Source organism: Oncorhynchus masou, chromosome 5 (genome assembly GCF_036934945.1).
Source record: "Oncorhynchus masou masou isolate Uvic2021 chromosome 5, UVic_Omas_1.1, whole genome shotgun sequence".
NCBI classification, from domain to species: Eukaryota; Metazoa; Chordata; class Actinopteri; order Salmoniformes; family Salmonidae; genus Oncorhynchus; species Oncorhynchus masou.
The window spans coordinates 4,992,838-5,014,321 of record NC_088216.1 but is presented as its reverse complement, the minus strand read 5'-3'; the positions used below and the strand labels follow the sequence as shown (position 1 = coordinate 5,014,321).

The 21,484-nt window shown below is 36.7% G+C and overlaps 1 protein-coding gene across 8 annotated transcripts in view; it reads left to right on the top strand.

Annotated features, from left to right (window-relative positions):
* The window catches only part of LOC135531287 (caspase recruitment domain-containing protein 8-like), a 76,552-nt gene that overhangs the window by 31,986 nt on the left and 23,082 nt on the right, over positions 1–21,484 (top strand). For 7 of the 8 annotated variants that reach the window (XM_064959429.1, XM_064959427.1, XM_064959412.1 and 4 more), the window contains 3 exons: positions 4,651–4,720; positions 18,072–18,160; positions 20,396–20,469. In XM_064959429.1, coding sequence (XP_064815501.1) covers positions 18,104–18,160; positions 20,396–20,469 — 131 coding nt within the window. In that variant the 5' untranslated portion in view covers positions 4,651–4,720; positions 18,072–18,103. Of the gene's footprint in view, positions 1–708; positions 728–4,650; positions 4,721–18,071; positions 18,161–20,395; positions 20,470–21,484 lie in introns of those variants that run through there. The other variant, XM_064959426.1, reaches the window with a different exon arrangement.

Here is a 21,484-nt window from a genome sequence, read left to right as displayed (position 1 = left end):
CTCACAGTATATTTTTTAAGTCATTGTGTTCTTGACACGTCGCACAAAGTACACCAACAATTGGCCTAGGAGACATGTTTAATTTCCTGTTTAATGATCTGGGTTTATTTGAATTTCTTATTTAGGGGGTTTATTTTAATTAATTTCTTATTTAGCTGCTTGTGGGGTTCAGCGCTTATTTATAATGCGGCTGGGCTGTCCAACAAACCCCGGACATTTCTGTTTCATAGACAACAGCCCTAAGGTGACTACAACAGGGGTGGGGGAGATACTCTTTGAAATATTCAAATACATTTCCCAGTTCAACGAGGTCCCTATACAACAATCATCATGACAGCTTCAAAGGAACAGATGCACTATCTTGTGAAATAAACATTCACTCTAAGGCGTGAGAACTTCCCGCCAGGATGTCCTGACAGGTATTTCTGTTTCATAGACAACAGCCCTAAGGTGACTACAACAGGGGTGGGGGAAATACTCTTTGAAATGTTCAAACACATTTCCCAGTTCAACGAGGTCCCTACACAACAATCATCGTGACAGCTTCAAAGGAACAGATGCACTATCTGGTTATATGAACACTCAGTCTAATGCGCGATAACGTGTGCCGTCTACTGTATTCTCTCTTAGGATGTGTCACATACTGTGGTTTCACACAGTCTGATGACTTGAACAGACAAGGACGATCTCTATCAGTACAGAAACACAAAAGAGACAGTTCTCTAAGGTTCGTACAGACTAGACAGAGCCGAGTTTGTCATGTTCCACAACTGTAGATAGGAGATACAATAGGTAGTAGAGCAGGTGAGAGATAAATGTGTGTTTGTGCAGTTCTTGTATTTTTCTTCATAAATGGATAATATATTATAAATGGCACCCTATTCTCTTATAAATGGCACCCTATTCTCTTATAAATGGCACCCTATTCTCTTATAAATGCCCCCCTATTCTCTTATAAATGGCACCCTATTCTCTTATAAATGGCACCATATTCTCTTATAAATGGCACCCTATTCTATTATAAATGGCACCCTATTCTCTTATAAATGGCACCCTATTCTATTATAAATGGCACCCTATTCTCTTATAAATGGCACCCTATTCTCTTATAAATGGCACCCTATTCTCTTATAAATGGCACCCTATTCTCTTATAAATGCCCCCCTATTCTCTTATGAATAGCACCCTATTCTTTTATAAATGGCAACCTATTCCCTTATAAATGGCACCCTATTCTATTATAAATGGCACCCTATTCTCTTATAAATGGCACCCTATTTTATTATAAATGGCACCCTATTCTCTTATAAATGGCACCCTATTCTCTTATAAATAGCACCCTATTCTCTTATAAATTGCACCCTTTTCTCTTATAAATGGCACCCGATTCTCTTATAAATGGCACCCTATTCTCTTATAAATGCCCCCCTATTCTCTTATAAATGGCACCCTATTCTCTTATAAATGGCACCCTATTCTCTTATAAATGGCACCCTATTCTATTATAAATGGCACCCTATTCACTTATAAATGGCACCCTATTATCTTATGAATGGCACCCTATTCTATTATAAATGGCACCCTATTCTCTTATAAATGGCACCCTATTATCTTATGAATGGCACCCTTTTCTCTTATAAATGGCACCCTATTCTATTATAAATGGCACCCGATTCTCTTATAAATGGCACCCTATTCTCTTATAAATGGCACCCTATTCTCTTATAAATGGCACCCTATTCTTTTATAAATGGCACCCTATTCCCTTTTAAATGGCACCCTATTCTATTATAAATGGCACCCTATTCTCTTATAAATGGCACACTATTCTATTATAAATGGCACCCTATTCTCTTATAAATGGCACCCTATTCCCTTATAAATGGCACCCTATTCTCTTATGAATGGCACCCTATTCTATTATAAATGGCACCCTATTCTCTTATAAATGGCACCCTATTCTATTATGAATGGCACCCTATTCTTTTATAAATGGCACCCTATTCCCTTTTAAATGGCACCCTATTCTATTATAAATGGCACCCTATTCTCTTATAAATGGCACACTATTCTATTATAAATGGCACCCTATTCTCTTATAAATGGCACCCTATTCCCTTATAAATGGCACCCTATTCTCTTATGAATGGCACCCTATTCTATTATAAATGGCACCCTATTCTCTTATAAATGGCACCCTATTCCCTTATAAATGGCACCATATTCTATTATAAATGGCACCCTATTATCTTATAAATAACACACTATTCTTTTATAAATGGCACCCTATTATCTTATAAATAACATACTATTCCCTTATAAATGGCACCCTATTCTATTATAAATTGCACCCTATTGTCTTATAAATGGCACCCTATTCTCTTATAAATGGAACCCTATTCTATTATAAATGGCACCCTATTCTCTTATAAATGGAACCCTATTCTATTATAAATGGCACCCTATTCTCTTATAAATGGCACCCTATTCACTTTTAAATGGCACCCTATTATCTTATAAATGGCACCCTATTCCCTTATGAATGGCACCCTATTCCCTTTAAATGGCACACTATTCACTTATAAATGGCACCCTATTCCCTTATAAATGGCACCCTATTCTGTTATAAATGGCACCCTATTATGTTATAAATGGAACCCTATTCTCTTATAAATGGCAACTTATTCCCTTATAAATGACACCCTATTCTATTATAAATGGCACCCTATTCTATTATAAATGGCACCCTATTCCCATATTATTGGCACCCTATTCTATTATAAATGGCACCCTATTCTATTATAAATGGCACCCTATTATATTATAAATGGCACCCTATTCTCTTATAAATGGCACACTATTCTATTATAAATGGCACCCTATTCTCTTATAAATGGCACCCTATTCCCTTATAAATGGCACCCTATTCTCTTATGAATGGCACCCTATTCCCTTATAAATGGCACCCTATTCTCTTATGAATGGCACCCTATTCTTTTATAAATGGCACCCTATTCCCTTTTAAATGGCACCCTATTCTATTATAAATGGCACCCTATTCTATTATAAATGGCACCCTATTATCTTATAAATGGCACACTATTCTATTATAAATGGCACCCTATTCTCTTATAAATGGCACCCTATTCCCTTATAAATGGCACCCTATTCTCTTATGAATGGCACCCTATTCTATTATAAATGGCACCCTATTCTCTTATAAATGGCACCCTATTCCCTTATAAATGGCACCATATTCTATTATAAATGGCACCCTATTATCTTATAAATAACACACTATTCTTTTATAAATGGCACCCTATTATCTTATAAATAACACACTATTCCCTTATAAATGGCACCCTATTCACTTTTAAATGGCACCCTATTATCTTATAAATTGCACCCTATTCCCTTATGAATGGCACCCTATTCCCTTTAAATGGCACACTATTCACTTATAAATGGCACCCTATTCCCTTATAAATGGCACCCTATTCTGTTATAAATGGCACCCTATTCTGTTATAAATGGAACCCTATTCTCTTATAAATGGCAACTTATTCCCTTATAAATGACACCCTATTCTATTATAAATGGCACCCTATTCTATTATAAATGGCACCCTATTCCCATATTATTGGCACCCTATTCTATTATAAATGGCACCCTATTCTCTTATAAATGGCACCCTATTATATTATAAATGGCACCCTATTCTCTTATAAATGGCACCCTATTCCCTTATAAATGGCACCCTATTCCATTATAAGTGGCACCCTATTATCTTATAAATAGCACCCTATTATTTTATAAATGGCACCCTATTCCCTTATAAATGGCACCATATTATATTATAAATGGCACCCTATTCTCTTATAAATGGCACCCTATTCTCTTATAAATGGCACCCTATTCTATAAATGACACCCTATTCTCTTTTAAATGGCACCCTATTCCCCTTTAAATGGCACCCTATTCTCTTATAAATGGTACCCTATTCCCTTATAAGTGGAACCCTATTCTATTAATAAATGGCACCCTATTCTCTTATAAATGGCACCCTATTCTCTTAGAAATGGCACCCTATTCTATTATAAATGGCACCCTATTCTCTTATAAATGGCACCCAATTCCCTTTTAAATGGCACCCTATTCTCTTATAAATGGCACCCTATTCCCTTATGAATGTCACCCTATTCCCTTTAAATGGCACACTATTCCCTTATAAATGGCACCCTATTCCCTTATAAATGGCACCCTATTCTCTTATAAATGGCACCCGATTCTATTATAAATGGCCCCCTATTCCCTTATAAATGGCCCCCTATTCTATTATAAATGGCACCCTATTCTCTTATAAATGGCACCCTATTCCCTTATAAATGGCACCCTGTTCTATTATAAATGGCATCGTATTCTATTATAAATGGCACCCTATTCTATTTATAAATGGCACCCTATTCTCTTATAAATGGCACCCTATTCTATTATAAATGGCACCCTATTCACTTTGTAGTACACTATTTTTGACCAGAGGACATAAGGAAACATTAGTGAACTATGTAGGAGGTGCCATTTGAGACATACACACCTGTGTCTCCTGTTTCATCAAAGCATTGTTGACATTCACTCTGTTGTCATTGACAGTATAAAAGCAGTCCAAACCAGTCCAACATAGACTCCGAGAACAACAAGGTTAACTTCTGTTATTAGCAAGGTAAGAATCTTTATTTTCTAAATCTCTTTTTTCATGCGCACCTCACTAAAGTTAAGTAATGAGCTAAAGTACATTGTCAAGAATGCTATGTATTTAAAACATTGAGTTATTATTTAAAACGTTTTTGTTTTTAAATGTACATTATTTTTATTAGAATATTCAAAGTTATTCAGAACTAATACACACCTCAGAAATATCTGTTAGATTCAACAGGTAGAATTTGTATTTGTTCTTACACACTATTCAACTACAACACATTTTTACACACTACTCTACCACAACATATCTACAATACATTATTACACACTACTCTACTACAATACATTATTACACACTACTCTACCACAACACATTATTACCCACTACTCTACTACAACACATCTACAATACAACACATTATTACACACTACTCTACCACAACATATCTACAATACATTATTACCCACTACTCTACCACAACATATCTACAATACATTATTACCCACTACTCTACCACAACATATCTACAACACATTTTTACACACTACTCTACCACAACATATCTACAATACATTATTACACACTACTCTACTACAATACATTATTACACACTACTCTACCACAACACATTATTACCCACTACTCTACTACAACACATCTACAATACAACACATTATTACACACTACTCTACCACAACATATCTACAATATATTATTACCCACTACTCTACCACAACATATCTACAATACATTATTACCCACTACTCTACCACAACATATCTACAATACATTATTACACACTACTCTACTACAACATATCAACAATACAACACATTATTACACACAACTCTACTACAACATATCTACAATACAATACATTATTACACACTACTCTACCACAACATGTCTACAATACAACACATTATTACCCACTACTCTACCACAACATATCTACAATACAACACATTATTACACACTACTCTACCACAACATATCTACCAGACAATACACTACTCTACCACAACACATTATTACACACTACTCTACTACAACACATCTACAATACAACACATTATTACACACTACTCTATTACAACACATTTTTACACACTACTCTACTATAACATACCTATAATACAAAATCTAAAATACAGAAAATAACAATATTGAAATATGCGTCTTATCATGTGTTTGTGTCTGTGTGCCAGTGTGTTTGTGTCTGTGTGCCAGTGTGTTTGTGTCTGTGTGCCAGTGTGTTTGTGTCTGTGTGCCAGTGTGTTTGTGTCTGTGTGCCAGTGTGTTTGTGTCTGTGTGCCAGTGTGTTTGTGTCTGTGTGCCAGTGTGTTTGTGTCTGTGTGCCAGTGTGTTTGTGTCTGTGTGCCAGTGTGTTTGTGTCTGTGTGCCAGTGTGTTTGTGTCTGTGTGCCAGTGTGTTTGTCTTCTTACAGTCCAAGCTGTTCGGTAAAGTGTAGTTTTATCTGATTTTACTGCTTGACTGAGTTACAGGATGTGGAAGAGATTTCCATGTAATCGTGGCTCTGTGTCGTACTGTGTTTCCGTAGTCTGTCCTGGACTTCGGTATTGTGAAGAGACCTCTTGTGTCATGTCTTGTGGGGGTTGTATGGGTGTCTGAGCTGAGCACTAGTCACTTAAACAGACAGTTTGGTTATTAATTAAGCTCTGAAATGTCAATATATCAATAGTTCTCACAAAGACAAGTAGTGATGCAGTCAATCTCTCCTGTACTTTGAGCCTGGAGAGATTGACATGCATATTATTAATGTTGGCTCTCAGTGTACATTTAAGGGCCAGAGGAGATGCTCTGTCCCGGCCCATTTTTTTTGCCTACTTCCCTCTTTCATATGACTGGAAAGTAGTCCAGGTGCGACCAAACTAGGGCCTGTAGAACTTGGTTTGTTTATATATAAAGTCAGGAATGCAGAGCATCGCTGTATTACTCATTACAGACCTCTCCCCATTTTAGTTACCGTGGCATCAATATGGGTTGACCATGAACGTTTACAATCCAGGGTTAAACCAAGCAGTTTAGTCTCCACAACTTTCTCAATTTCCACATTATTCTTCACAAGATTTAGTTGACGTTTTAGGGTTTAGTGAATGGTTTGGCCCGAATACAATGCTTTTAGTTTTTGAAATATTTAGTTCTAGCAGCTCGTTGTTAAGTGCTGCTGTGATTTAACTTGCTGTGGTAGCTGACGTGTATAATGTTGAGGCATCACCATAAATAGATACGCAGGCTTCACTCAGAACCAGTGGCAGGTCATCAGTAAAGATTTAAAAGATAAGGGGTCTAATAAACTACCCTGGGAAATGTTTGACCCCACCTGGATTATGTTGAAGATGCTCCCCTGAAAAACTCCCTCTGTATTATTTTAGACAGGTAACTCTCGATCCACAATATAGCAGGGGATATAAGCTTTTTATTATCAATTTCATTCAGCCAACCATCAGTCATCTGTGTAAGTGCTGTACATGTTGAGTGTTTCTCCCTAATAGCACACTGAAAGTCAGTTGTTAATTTGTTTACTGTTTACTGTTTACTGTGAAATACATTTGTATAAAAGTTTGCAAAGGGTTGATAGCAGGCTGATTGGTCGGCTGATTGGTCAGTCATCAACGGGTGCTTTGCTAATCATGTTTGCGGATTGATTTTTGCTTCCCTCCAAGTCTGAGGGCGCACACTTTCCTGTAGCTTAGAGTAAAGAGATGGAAAATAGGTAGTAGAGGTCGTTAGAGAGAAGGCGTCACACCCTGATCTCTTTCACCTGTCTTTGTGCTTGTCTCCACCCCTCCACCTGTCTCCACAGGTGTCGCCCATCTTCCCAATTATCCCCTGTGTATTTATACCTGTGTCTTCTGTTAGTCTTTTGCCAGTTTGTTTTGTTCCTCAAGCCTACCGGCGGTTTCCCCCTTGCTCCTGTCTATCTCTATAGTTCCTGTTTTCTAGCTTTCCCGGTTTGGACCATTCTGACTGCCCTGACCCTGAGCCTGCCTGCTGTTCTGTACCTTGTCACACGATCTGGATTATTGACCTCTTCCTCCCCTGACCCTGAGCCTGCCTGTCGTTCTGTACCTTGTCACACGATCTGGATTATTGACCTCTTAGAGATAAAGATGAGATAGATAACCAGAGAGTAGAGGGGAGATACAATAGGTGGTAGAGCTAGTTAGAGAATCAGAGAGTAGATACAATAGGTGGTCGAGCTAGTTAGAGAATCAGAGAGTTGATACATTAGGTGGTAGAGTTAGAGATAAAGAGGAGATATAGAATCAGAGAGTAGAGAGGAGATACAATAAGTGGTAGAGCTAGTTAGAGAATCAGAGAGTTGATACAATAGGTGGTAGAGCTAGTTAGAGAATCAGAGAGTTGATACAATAGCAGGTAGAGCAAGTTAGAGATAAAGGTATGTGAGAGTAAGTCAGAAGAGTTCTGGGCAGCGTCCCAAATGGCCCCCTATTCACTTTGTAGTACACTATTTTTGACCAGGGGACATAAGGAGACATTTGTGAACTATGTAGGAAACAGGATGCCATTTGAGACGTACACAACTGTGTTTCCTGTTTCATCAAAGCATTGTTGACACTTTCACTCTGTTCCCATTGACAGTAAAGCAGGGTTGAAATTAGGTTTGAGTTTCCTCAGTCATAAATAGACTCTGAGAACAAAAGGTTAAATTCTGTTCCCAGGAAGGTAAGAATCTATATTTTATTAAATCTCTCCATTCATTTGCATCTCACTAAAGTTAAGTTATGAGCTATAATACAGTGCCTTGCGAAAGTATTCGGCCCCCTTGAACTTTGCGACCTTTTGCCACATTTCAGGCTTCAAACATAAAGATATAAAACTGTATTTTTTTGTGAAGAATCAACAACAAGTGGGACACAATCATGAAGTGGAACGACATTTATTGGATATTTCAAACTTTTTAACAAATCAAAAACTGAAAAATTGGGCGTGCAAAATTATTCAGCCCCTTTACTTTCAGTGCAGCAAACTCTCTCCAGAAGTTCAGTGAGGATCTCTGAATGATCCAATGTTGACCTAAATGACTAATGATGATAAATACAATCCACCTGTGTGTAATCAAGTCTCCGTATAAATGCACCTGCACTGTGATAGTCTCAGAGGTCCGTTAAAAGCGCAGAGAGCATCATGAAGAACAAGGAACACACCAGGCAGGTCCGAGATACTGTTGTGAAGAAGTTTATTATTGTTATTATTATTATTATTGTTATCTCTACATTATTACACACTACTCTACTACAACATATCTACAATACAACACATTATGACACACTACTCTACCACAACATATCTACAATACAACACATTATTACACACTACTCTACTACAACATATCTACAATACAACACATTATTACACACTACTCTACCACAACATATCTACAATACAACACATTATTACACACTACTCTACCACAACATATCTACAATACAACACATCTACAATACAACACATTATTAAACACTACTCTATCACAACACATCTATAATACAACACATTATTACACATTATTCTACCACAACACCCCGGTCTGTCACGAAGAAAAAAGACACGGAAAATCAGGGTGCTTGCGTGAGTGTGCGTGTGACGGGGACAGCAGGAGTGTGTGTGTGTGCGTGCGTTTCAAAAACAAAGGGGAGGGGGGATGTTCAACAGGGGCCCAAGCATGTAGTCCCATTCTATCTGGAGGGGGATCGTTTGAAACCAAGGTTTGCACTATCATGCATACGGCATGTCCAGATATCTGCTGACCGCCCGGTGTTAAACATTGTTATCTCTAATCAGCGCCCGGTGCCCCCCACCCCGGTTGTAGACAGAATGTCTCGACATCCCCTCCTGTTGTTTGAATTCACTGCCTTTGTTCTCTAAACCAAATATACAGGGTGTTGCATACATGATATCTCCCGAAAAAAATTCCCACAACGGCCCTGTAAACTAATTCAGTACTTTCGCTAGTTAGGGACACGTACGCGGAGCGAGTCCAGCACAGCTTTAGCTAAATGTTAATATTATCTAACGACAGAGAATTTAAACGTCCCGACAACTTACAAGAAGGTGTTTACCAGGCTGTGATAAACACTTTCAAGGAGCTCTAATTCAAACAGGCAAGGATATATGTTTGATACAATTACCCACTTTAAAAACTGTTGCTGCAATATCACTTCTCAATGTGTGTACATTTCAAGCTTTCAACAACAATAAACCAACCAGCTCAATAATGTTTCTCAGACTAACACAATGTTGAGTTTTTACCTATTTAGTAAAGAAACAACCTCTAAGACAAAACACAAAAAGTTGTAATATAAACTGTATACAAGTCATTCTATACGGAAAACAGCTACATTTTGATTGATCAAGAATTCCCAATAGGTTTGTGTCACGCCCTGAACATAGTTTGCTTTGTATGTTTCTAGGTTTTGTTTGGTCAGGGTGTGATCTGAGTGGGCATTCTATGCTGTATGTCTAGTTTGTATGTTTCTAGGTTTTGTTTGGTCAGGGTGTGATCTGAGTGGGCATTCTATGCTGTATGTCTAGTTTGTATGTTTCTAGGTTTTGTTTGGTCAGGGTGTGATCTGAGTGGGCATTCTATGCTGTATGTCTAGTTTGTATGTTTCTAGGTTTTGTTTGGTCAGGGTGTGATCTGAGTGGGCATTCTATGCTGTATGTCTAGTTTGTATGTTTCTAGGTTTTGTTTGGTCAGGGTGTGATCTGAGTGGGCATTCTATGCTGTATGTCTAGTTTGTATGTTTCTAGGTTTTGTTTGGTCAGGGTGTGATCTGAGTGGGCATTCTATGCTGTATGTCTAGTTTGTATGTTTCTAGGTTTTGTTTGGTCAGGGTGTGATCTGAGTGGGCATTCTATGCTGTATGTCTAGTTTGTCTGTTTCTGTGTTTGGTCTGATGTGGTTCTCAATCAGAGGCCGGGGTTAGTCGTTCTCTCTTTTTTTTTTTTTTTACCTTTATTTTAAGAGGCAAGTCAGTTAAGAACAAATTCTTATTTTCAATGACGGTCTGGGAACAGTGGGTTAACTGCCTGTTCAGGGGCAGAACGACAGATTTGTACCTTGTCTGCTCGGGGGGTTGAACTCGCAACCTTCCGGTTACTAGTCCAACGCTCTAACCACTCGTCTCTGATTGGGAACCATATTTAGGTAGCCTGTTTTGTCATTGTTGGGTGATTGTCTATGTTAGTTGCTTGTGTCAGCACATTTGGTATATAGCGTCACCGTCGTTGTTCATTTATTTTCTTGTTCAGTTTACTTCGTGTTTTCGCGCTTTGGTCCGCTTCTTACGACGATCGTGACAGCTTGATCTGATCCGCACACACTACTCTACCACAACACATCTACAATACAATACATTATTACACACTACTCTACCACAACATATCTATAATACAACACATTATTACACACTACTCTACTACAACACATCTACAATACAACACATTATTACACAATACTCTACTACAACATATCTACAATACATTATTACACACTACTCTACTACAACATATCTATAATACAATACATTATTACACACTACATCTACAATAAAACACATCTACAATACAACACATTATTAAACACTACTCTACTACAACACATCTACAATACATTATTACACACTACTCTACCACAACACATCTACAATAAAACACATCTACAATACAACACGTTATTACACACTACTCTACTACAACATATCTACAATACATTATTACACACTACTCTACCACAACATATCTACAATACAATACATTATTACACACTACTCAACTACAACACATTATTACACACTACTCTACCAAAACATATCTATAATACAATACATTATTACACACCACTCTACCACAACATATCTATTATACAATACATTATTACACACTACTCTACTACAACATATCTACAATACATCACATAATTACACACTACTCTACCACAACACATTATTACCCACTACTCTACCACAACATATCTATAATACAATACATTATTACACACCTCTCTACTACAACATATCTATAATACAATGCATTATTACACACTACTCTACCACAACATATCTACAATACATTATTACCCACTACTCTACTACAACATATCTACAATACATTATTACACACTACTCTACCACAACACATCTACAGTACATTATTACACACTACTATACCACAACACATCTACAATACAACACATTATTACACACTACTCTACTACAACATATCTACAATACATTATTACACACTACTCTACTACAACACATCTACAATACAATACATTATTACACACTACTCTACCACAACATATCTACAATACAATACATTATTACACACTACTGTACCACAACATATCTATAATACAACACATTATTACACACTACTCTACCACAACACATCTACAATACAATAAATTATTACACACTACTCTACCACAACATATCTATAATACAACACATTATTACACACTACTCTACTACAACACATCTACAATACAACACATTATTACACAATACTCTACTACAACATATCTACAATACATTATTACACACTACTCTACTACAACATATCTATAATACAATACATTATTACACACTACATCTACAATAAAACACATCTACAATACAACACATTATTAAACACTACTCTACTACAACACATCTACAATACATTATTACACACTACTCTACCACAACACATCTACAATAAAACACATCTACAATACAACACGTTATTACACACTACTCTACTACAACATATCTACAATACATTAATACACACTACTCTACCACAACATATCTACAATACATTATTACACACTACTCTACCACAACATATCTACAATACATTATTACACACTACTCTACTACAACACATTATTAAACACTACTCTACCACAACATACCTACAATACAACACATTATTACACACTACTCTACCTCAACATATCTACAATACATTATTACACACTACTCTACCACAACACATTCTTACACACTACTCTACTACAACGTATCTACAATACATTATTACACACTACTCTACCACAACATATCTACAATGCAATACATTATTACACACTACTCTACTACAACATATCTACAATACATTATTACACACTACTCTACCACAACATATCTACAATACAATACATTATTACACACTACTCTACCACAACATATCTACAATACATCCCCATACTGTTTTTATTTATTTACTTTTCTGCTCTTTTGCACACCAATATCTCTACCTGTACATGACCATCTGATCAGTTATCACACCAGTGTTAATCTGCAAAATTGTAATTATTTGCCTACCGCCTCATGCCTTTTGCACACAATGTATATAGACTCTTTTTTTCTACTGTGTTATTGACTTTTTTATTGTTTACTCCATGTGTAACTCTGTGTTGTCTGTTCACACTGCTATGCTTTATCTTGGCCAGGTCACAGTTGCAAATGAGAACTTGTTCTCAACTAACCTACCTGGTTAAATAAAGGTGAAATAAAATAAAATTAAAATAAAAAATACAACACATTATTACCCACTACTCTACGACAACATATCTACAATACATTATTACACACTACTCTACTACAACATATCTACAATACAATACATTATTACACACTACTCTACCACAACATATCTACAATACAATACATTATTACACACTACTCTAATACAACATATCTACAATACAACAATTATTACACACTACTCTACTACAACATATCTACAATACATTATTACACACTACTCTACCACAACATATCTACAATACAACAATTATTACACACTACTCTACCACAACATATCTACAATACAATACATTATTACACACTACTCTACCACAACATATCTACAATACAATACATTATTACACACTACTCTACTACAACACATCTACAATACAACACATTATTACACACTACTCTACCACAACATATCTACAATACATTATTACACACTACTCTACCACAACATATCTACAATACAACACATTATTACACACTACTCTACTACAACATATCTACAATACAACACATTATTACACACTACTCTACCACAACATATCTACAATACATTATTACACACTACTCTACCACAACATATTATTACACACTACTCTACTACAACATATCTACAATACATTATTACACACTACTCTACCACAACACATCTACAGTACATTATTACACACTACTCTACCACAACATATCTACAATACAATACATTATTACACACTACTCTAATACAACATATCTACAATACAACAATTATTACACACTACTCTACCACAACATATCTACAATACATTATTACACACTACTCTACCACAACACATTATTACACACTACTCTACCACAACGTATCTGCAATACATTATTACACACTACTCTACTACAACACATCTACAATACAACACATTATTACACACTACTCTACCACAACATATCTACAATACATTATTACACACTACTCTACCACAACATATCTACAATACAACACATTATTACACACTACTCTACTACAACATATCTACAATACAACACATTATTACACACTACTCTACCACAAAATACCTACAATACATTATTACCCACTACTCTACCACAACATATCTACAATACATTATTACACACTACTCTACCACAACATATCTACAATACATTATTACACACTACTCTACCACAACACATCTACAGTACATTATTACACACTACTCTACCACAACATATCTACAATACATTATTACACACTACTCTACTACAACACATCTACAATACAATACATTATTACACACTACTCTACCACAACATATCTACAATACAATACATTATTACACACTACTGTACCACAACATATCTATAATACAACACATTATTACACACTACTCTACTACAACATATCTACAATACATTATTACACACTACTCTACTACAACACATCTACAATACAATACATTATTACACACTACTCTACCACAACATATCTACAATACAATACATTATTACACACTACTGTACCACAACATATCTATAATACAACACATTATTACACACTACTCTACCACAACACATCTACAATACAATAAATTATTACACACTACTCTACCACAACATATCTATAATACAACACATTATTACACACTACTCTACTACAACACATCTACAATACAACACATTATTACACAATACTCTACTACAACATATCTACAATACATTATTACACACTACTCTACTACAACATATCTATAATACAATACATTATTACACACTACATCTACAATAAAACACATCTACAATACAACACATTATTAAACACTACTCTACTACAACACATCTACAATACATTATTACACACTACTCTACCACAACACATCTACAATAAAACACATCTACAATACAACACGTTATTACACACTACTCTACTACAACATATCTACAATACATTAATACACACTACTCTACCACAACATATCTACAATACATTATTACACACTACTCTACCACAACATATCTACAATACATTATTACACACTACTCTACTACAACACATTATTAAACACTACTCTACCACAACATACCTACAATACAACACATTATTACACACTACTCTACCTCAACATATCTACAATACATTATTACACACTACTCTACCACAACACATTCTTACACACTACTCTACTACAACGTATCTACAATACATTATTACACACTACTCTACCACAACATATCTACAATGCAATACATTATTACACACTACTCTACTACAACATATCTACAATACATTATTACACACTACTCTACCACAACATATCTACAATACAATACATTATTACACACTACTCTACCACAACATATCTACAATACATCCCCATACTGTTTTTATTTATTTACTTTTCTGCTCTTTTGCACACCAATATCTCTACCTGTACATGACCATCTGATCAGTTATCACACCAGTGTTAATCTGCAAAATTGTAATTATTTGCCTACCGCCTCATGCCTTTTGCACACAATGTATATAGACTCTTTTTTTCTACTGTGTTATTGACTTTTTTATTGTTTACTCCATGTGTAACTCTGTGTTGTCTGTTCACACTGCTATGCTTTATCTTGGCCAGGTCACAGTTGCAAATGAGAACTTGTTCTCAACTAACCTACCTGGTTAAATAAAGGTGAAATAAAATAAAATTAAAATAAAAAATACAACACATTATTACCCACTACTCTACGACAACATATCTACAATACATTATTACACACTACTCTACTACAACATATCTACAATACAATACATTATTACACACTACTCTACCACAACATATCTACAATACAATACATTATTACACACTACTCTAATACAACATATCTACAATACAACAATTATTACACACTACTCTACTACAACATATCTACAATACATTATTACACACTACTCTACCACAACATATCTACAATACAACAATTATTACACACTACTCTACCACAACATATCTACAATACAATACATTATTACACACTACTCTACCACAACATATCTACAATACAATACATTATTACACACTACTCTACTACAACACATCTACAATACAACACATTATTACACACTACTCTACCACAACATATCTACAATACATTATTACACACTACTCTACCACAACATATCTACAATACAACACATTATTACACACTACTCTACTACAACATATCTACAATACAACACATTATTACACACTACTCTACCACAACATATCTACAATACATTATTACACACTACTCTACCACAACATATTATTACACACTACTCTACTACAACATATCTACAATACATTATTACACACTACTCTACCACAACACATCTACAGTACATTATTACACACTACTCTACCACAACATATCTACAATACAATACATTATTACACACTACTCTAATACAACATATCTACAATACAACAATTATTACACACTACTCTACCACAACATATCTACAATACATTATTACACACTACTCTACCACAACACATTATTACACACTACTCTACCACAACGTATCTGCAATACATTATTACACACTACTCTACTACAACACATCTACAATACAACACATTATTACACACTACTCTACCACAACATATCTACAATACATTATTACACACTACTCTACCACAACATATCTACAATACAACACATTATTACACACTACTCTACTACAACATATCTACAATACAACACATTATTACACACTACTCTACCACAAAATACCTACAATACATTATTACCCACTACTCTACCACAACATATCTACAATACATTATTACACACTACTCTACCACAACATATCTACAATACATTATTACACACTACTCTACCACAACACATCTACAGTACATTATTACACACTACTCTACCACAACATATCTACAATACAATACATTATTACACACTACTCTACCACAACACATCTACAATACAACTACTCTTAATTGAGATGGGTACTTGTTTGCATCCCAAAATCTTATAAATGGCACCCTATTCTGTTATAAATGGAACCCTATTCTATTATAAATGGCACCCTATTCTCTTGTAAATGGAACCCTATTCTCTTATAAATGGCACCCTATTCTCTTATAAATGGCACCCTATTCTATTATAAATGGCACCCTATTCTATTATAAATGGCACCCTATTCTATTTTAAATGGCACCCTATTCTATTTTAAATGGCACCCTATTCTATTATAAATGGAACCCTATTCTCTTATAAATGGCACCCTATTCTCTTATAAATGGCACCCTATTCTCTTATAAATGGCACCCTATTCTCTTATAAATGGAACAAAATTCTCTGCTCACTTTATAGTACACTATTTTTGACCCGTGGACGTAAGGAAAAAATAATGAGCGATGTAGGAATGGGAATGAAAAGGGTGAAGGTCTGAATATTCCCCAAGAAGTTGGTGTGTGTGTGTGTGTGTGTGTGTGTGTGTGTGTGTGTGTGTGTGTGTGTGTGTGTGTGTGTGTGTGTGTGTGTGTGTGTGTGTGTTTGTGTCCGTGTGTGTCCACGTGTGTGTGTGTGTGGGTGTGTGTGTGTGTGCGCGTGTGTGTGTGTGTGCGTGCATGCGTGTGTGTGTGTGTGTGCATACAGAATGTGAATTACACCATGACATTTGTGCTGTATCGAGTAAAAAAATATATAATAATTAATTTTAATAAAAATGTATTACATTTTTATGTAATTAGCATGAACACATCCAGTCATGACATTTTCATCTGTTTCATCTAATAAACTCGACATGTTGGTTCACTCCAAAATAATTCCAGCATCCAAACTGCATGTACCTGCTGCTCCCCTTATGGACATTTCAACCCATCCCCCTCAACAGGCGTCCTTTCTGCCCCCCACCTCAAAGGTAATTCAATCACTGTTGCAGTTGTTAATATGTACAGTACCAGTCAAAAGTTGACACCTACTAATTTAAGTGTTTTTCCTTATTTTTATTATTTTCAAGATTGTAGAATAATAGTGAAGACATCAAAACTATGAAATAACACATATGGAATCATGTAGTAACCAAATACTGTTAAACAAATCAAAATATTTTATATTTGACATTCTTCAAAGTAGCCACCCTTTACCTTGATGACAGCTTTGCACACACTTGGCATTCTCTCAACCAGCATCATGAGGAATGACCTGGAATGCATTTTAATTAACTGTTGTGCCGTCAGTTGTGTTGTGACAAGGTAGGGGTGGTATACAGAATATAGCCTTATTTGGTACAAGACCAAGTCCATATTTGTCAGGACCCGGTTACGAACCCGGGTCTCCAGAGTGAGAAACAGTCACTTAACCAACTGAGCCACGAATAGTCAGCAGAACCCAGAAGATGAGGCAGACACAGCAGTACTTGAGACGGTGTATTTAATAAAGTAAAAAGTGAAGTCCTTCAGGAAAACATGTAACTCCACAACCTCAAAAGGAATTCCACAAGAACAAGGTAATCCACAAGGTAATCCTCCAAGACAAAAAGGTAAATCCACAAGGTGGTAGGTAAAGCATAAAAAGCCTCAAAAGATACTCAAAAATAAATAAACAAGAACAAAAAACAGAATTCCACAAGAGCGTCCACCGGGATCAACAAGAGTACACAGAATACTAGGGCTGGGTGCTAACATACAAACACAGAGCAAAGAACTGAGGGAAACTAAGGGTTTAAATACAATCAGGGAAAACGAGGCACAGGTGCAAATAATAATGGGGATCAAGGGAAAGCAAAAGGTCAAAAAGCACAATGGGGGCATTGACCAAAAACCGGAACAACCCTGGCCAAATCCTGACAATATTATGGCAAGAACAGCTCAAATAAGCAAAGAGAAATGACAGTCCATCATTACTTTAAGACATGAAGGTCAGTCAATCCGTAAACATTCAAGAATTTTGAAAGTTTCTTCAAGTGCATTCACAAAAACCATCAAGCGCTATGATGAAACTGCCTCTCATGAGGACCACCATAGGAAAGGAAGACCCAGAGATACCTCTGCAACAGAGGATAATTTCATTAGAGTTACCGGCCTCAGAAATTGGCAATTAACTGCACCTCAGATTGCAGCCCAAGTAAATACTTTACAGAGTTCAAGTAACAGACACATCTCAACATCAACTGTTCAGAGGAGACTGCGTCAATCAGGCCTTCATGGTCAAATTACTGCAAAGAAACCACTACTAAAGGACACCAATAAGAAGTAGAGACTTGCTTGGGCCAAGGAACACGAGCAATGGACATTAGACCGTTGGAAATCTGTCCTTTGGTCTGAGGAGTCCAAGTTTGAGATTGTTGGTTCCAATCGCCGTGTCTTTGTGAGACGCGGTGTGGGTGAACGGATGATCTCTGCATGTATGGTTCCCACCGTGAAGAATGGAGGAGGAGGTGTGATGGTTTGGGGGTGCTTTGCTGGTGACACTGTCGGTGACTTATTTAGAATTGAAGGCACACTTAACCGTCATGGCTTCCACAGCATTCTGCAGTGATACGCCATCCCATCTGGTTTGCGCTTAGTGGGACTATAATTTGTTATTCAACAAGACAATGACCCAGCACACCTCCAGGCTGTGTAAGGGCCATTTGACCAATAAAGAGTGCGATGGAGCTCTGCATCAGATGACCTGGCCTCCACAATCATCTGACCTCAAGTCAATTGAGATGGTTTGGGATGAGTTGGACCGCAGAGTGAAGGAAATGCAGCCAACCAGTGCTCAGCATGTGGGAACTCCTTCAACACTGTTGGAAAAGCATTCCAGGTGAAGCTGGTTGAGAGAATGCCGAGTGTGTGCAAAGCTGTCATCAAGGCAAAGGGTGGCTACTTTGAATAATTTAAAATATATTTTGATTTGTTAAATAACACTATTTTGGTTACAAGAATATTCCATATGTGTTTTTAATAGTTTTGATGTCTTCTATTATTCTACAATGTTGAAAATAGTACAAATAAAGAAAAACCTTTAAATGAGTTGGTGTGACCAACATTTTGACTGTTACTGTAATTAGAAAATAATATCAGTTGTCACTAAAATATTTCTTGACTTTTGAGTTAATTTAGTTAATTTTTGTATTTGTTCCTTTGGTTGGCTGTGTGCGTGTGCATAGGTAGCTGCTTCTGAGAGGGAACAGATGTCTGCGGGGACAGAGAGGGACAAACTCCCCAGCACCTCTTCTGGAAGGTGAGCGGACAATGATTATATTAGTCAGATATTAAAACTATGTAGTCACTGGTAACATATCAGTCTACTGGTATGGTGCTGCAGAGAAACTATAAAAGTGCTGGTTTTCCCGTTTAACTCTATCAGATTGTAAAACATTATTTTCATGAACTGAGTGAAATGAATGTAGAACAGTGTAGTGACCACAGCATGTAGTGGTGCTGTAGGGGAACAGAACAGTGTAGTGACCACAGCATGTAGTGGTGGTGTAGGGGAACAGAACAGTGTAGTGACCACAGCATGTGGTGGTGCTGTATGGGGAACAGAACAGTGTAGTGACCACAGCATGTAGTGGTGCTGTAGGGGAACAGAACAGTGTAGTGACCACAGCATGTAGTGGTGGTGTAGGGGAACAGAACAGTGTAGTGACCACAGCATGTAGTGGTGGTGTATGGGAACAGAACAGTGTAGTGACCACAGCATGTAGTGGTGCTGTAGGGGAACAGAACAGTGTAGTGACCACAGCATGTAGTGGTGTAGGGGACCAGAACAGTGTAGTGACCACAGCATGTGGTGGTGGTGTAGGGGAACAGAACAGTGTAGTGACCACAGCATGTGGTGCTGTAGGGGACCAGAACAGTGTAGTGACCACAGCATGTAGTGGTGCTGTAGGGGAACGGAACAGTGTAGTGACCACAGCATGTAGTGGTGGTGTAGGGGGAACAGAACAGTGTAGTGACCACAGCATGTAGTGGTGGTGTAGGGGAACAGAACAGTGTAGTGACCATAGCGTGTGGTGGTGCTGTAGGGGAACAGAACAGTGTAGTGACCACAGCATGTAGTGCTGTAGGGGACCAGAACAATGTAGTGACCACAGCATGTAGTGCTGTAGGGGACCAGAACAGTGTAGTGACCACAGCATGTAGTGGTGGTGTAGGGGGAACAGAACAGTGTAGTGACCACAGCATGTGGTGGTGGTGTAGGGGAACAGAACAGTGTAGTGACCACAGCATGTAGTGGTGGTGTAGGGGAACAG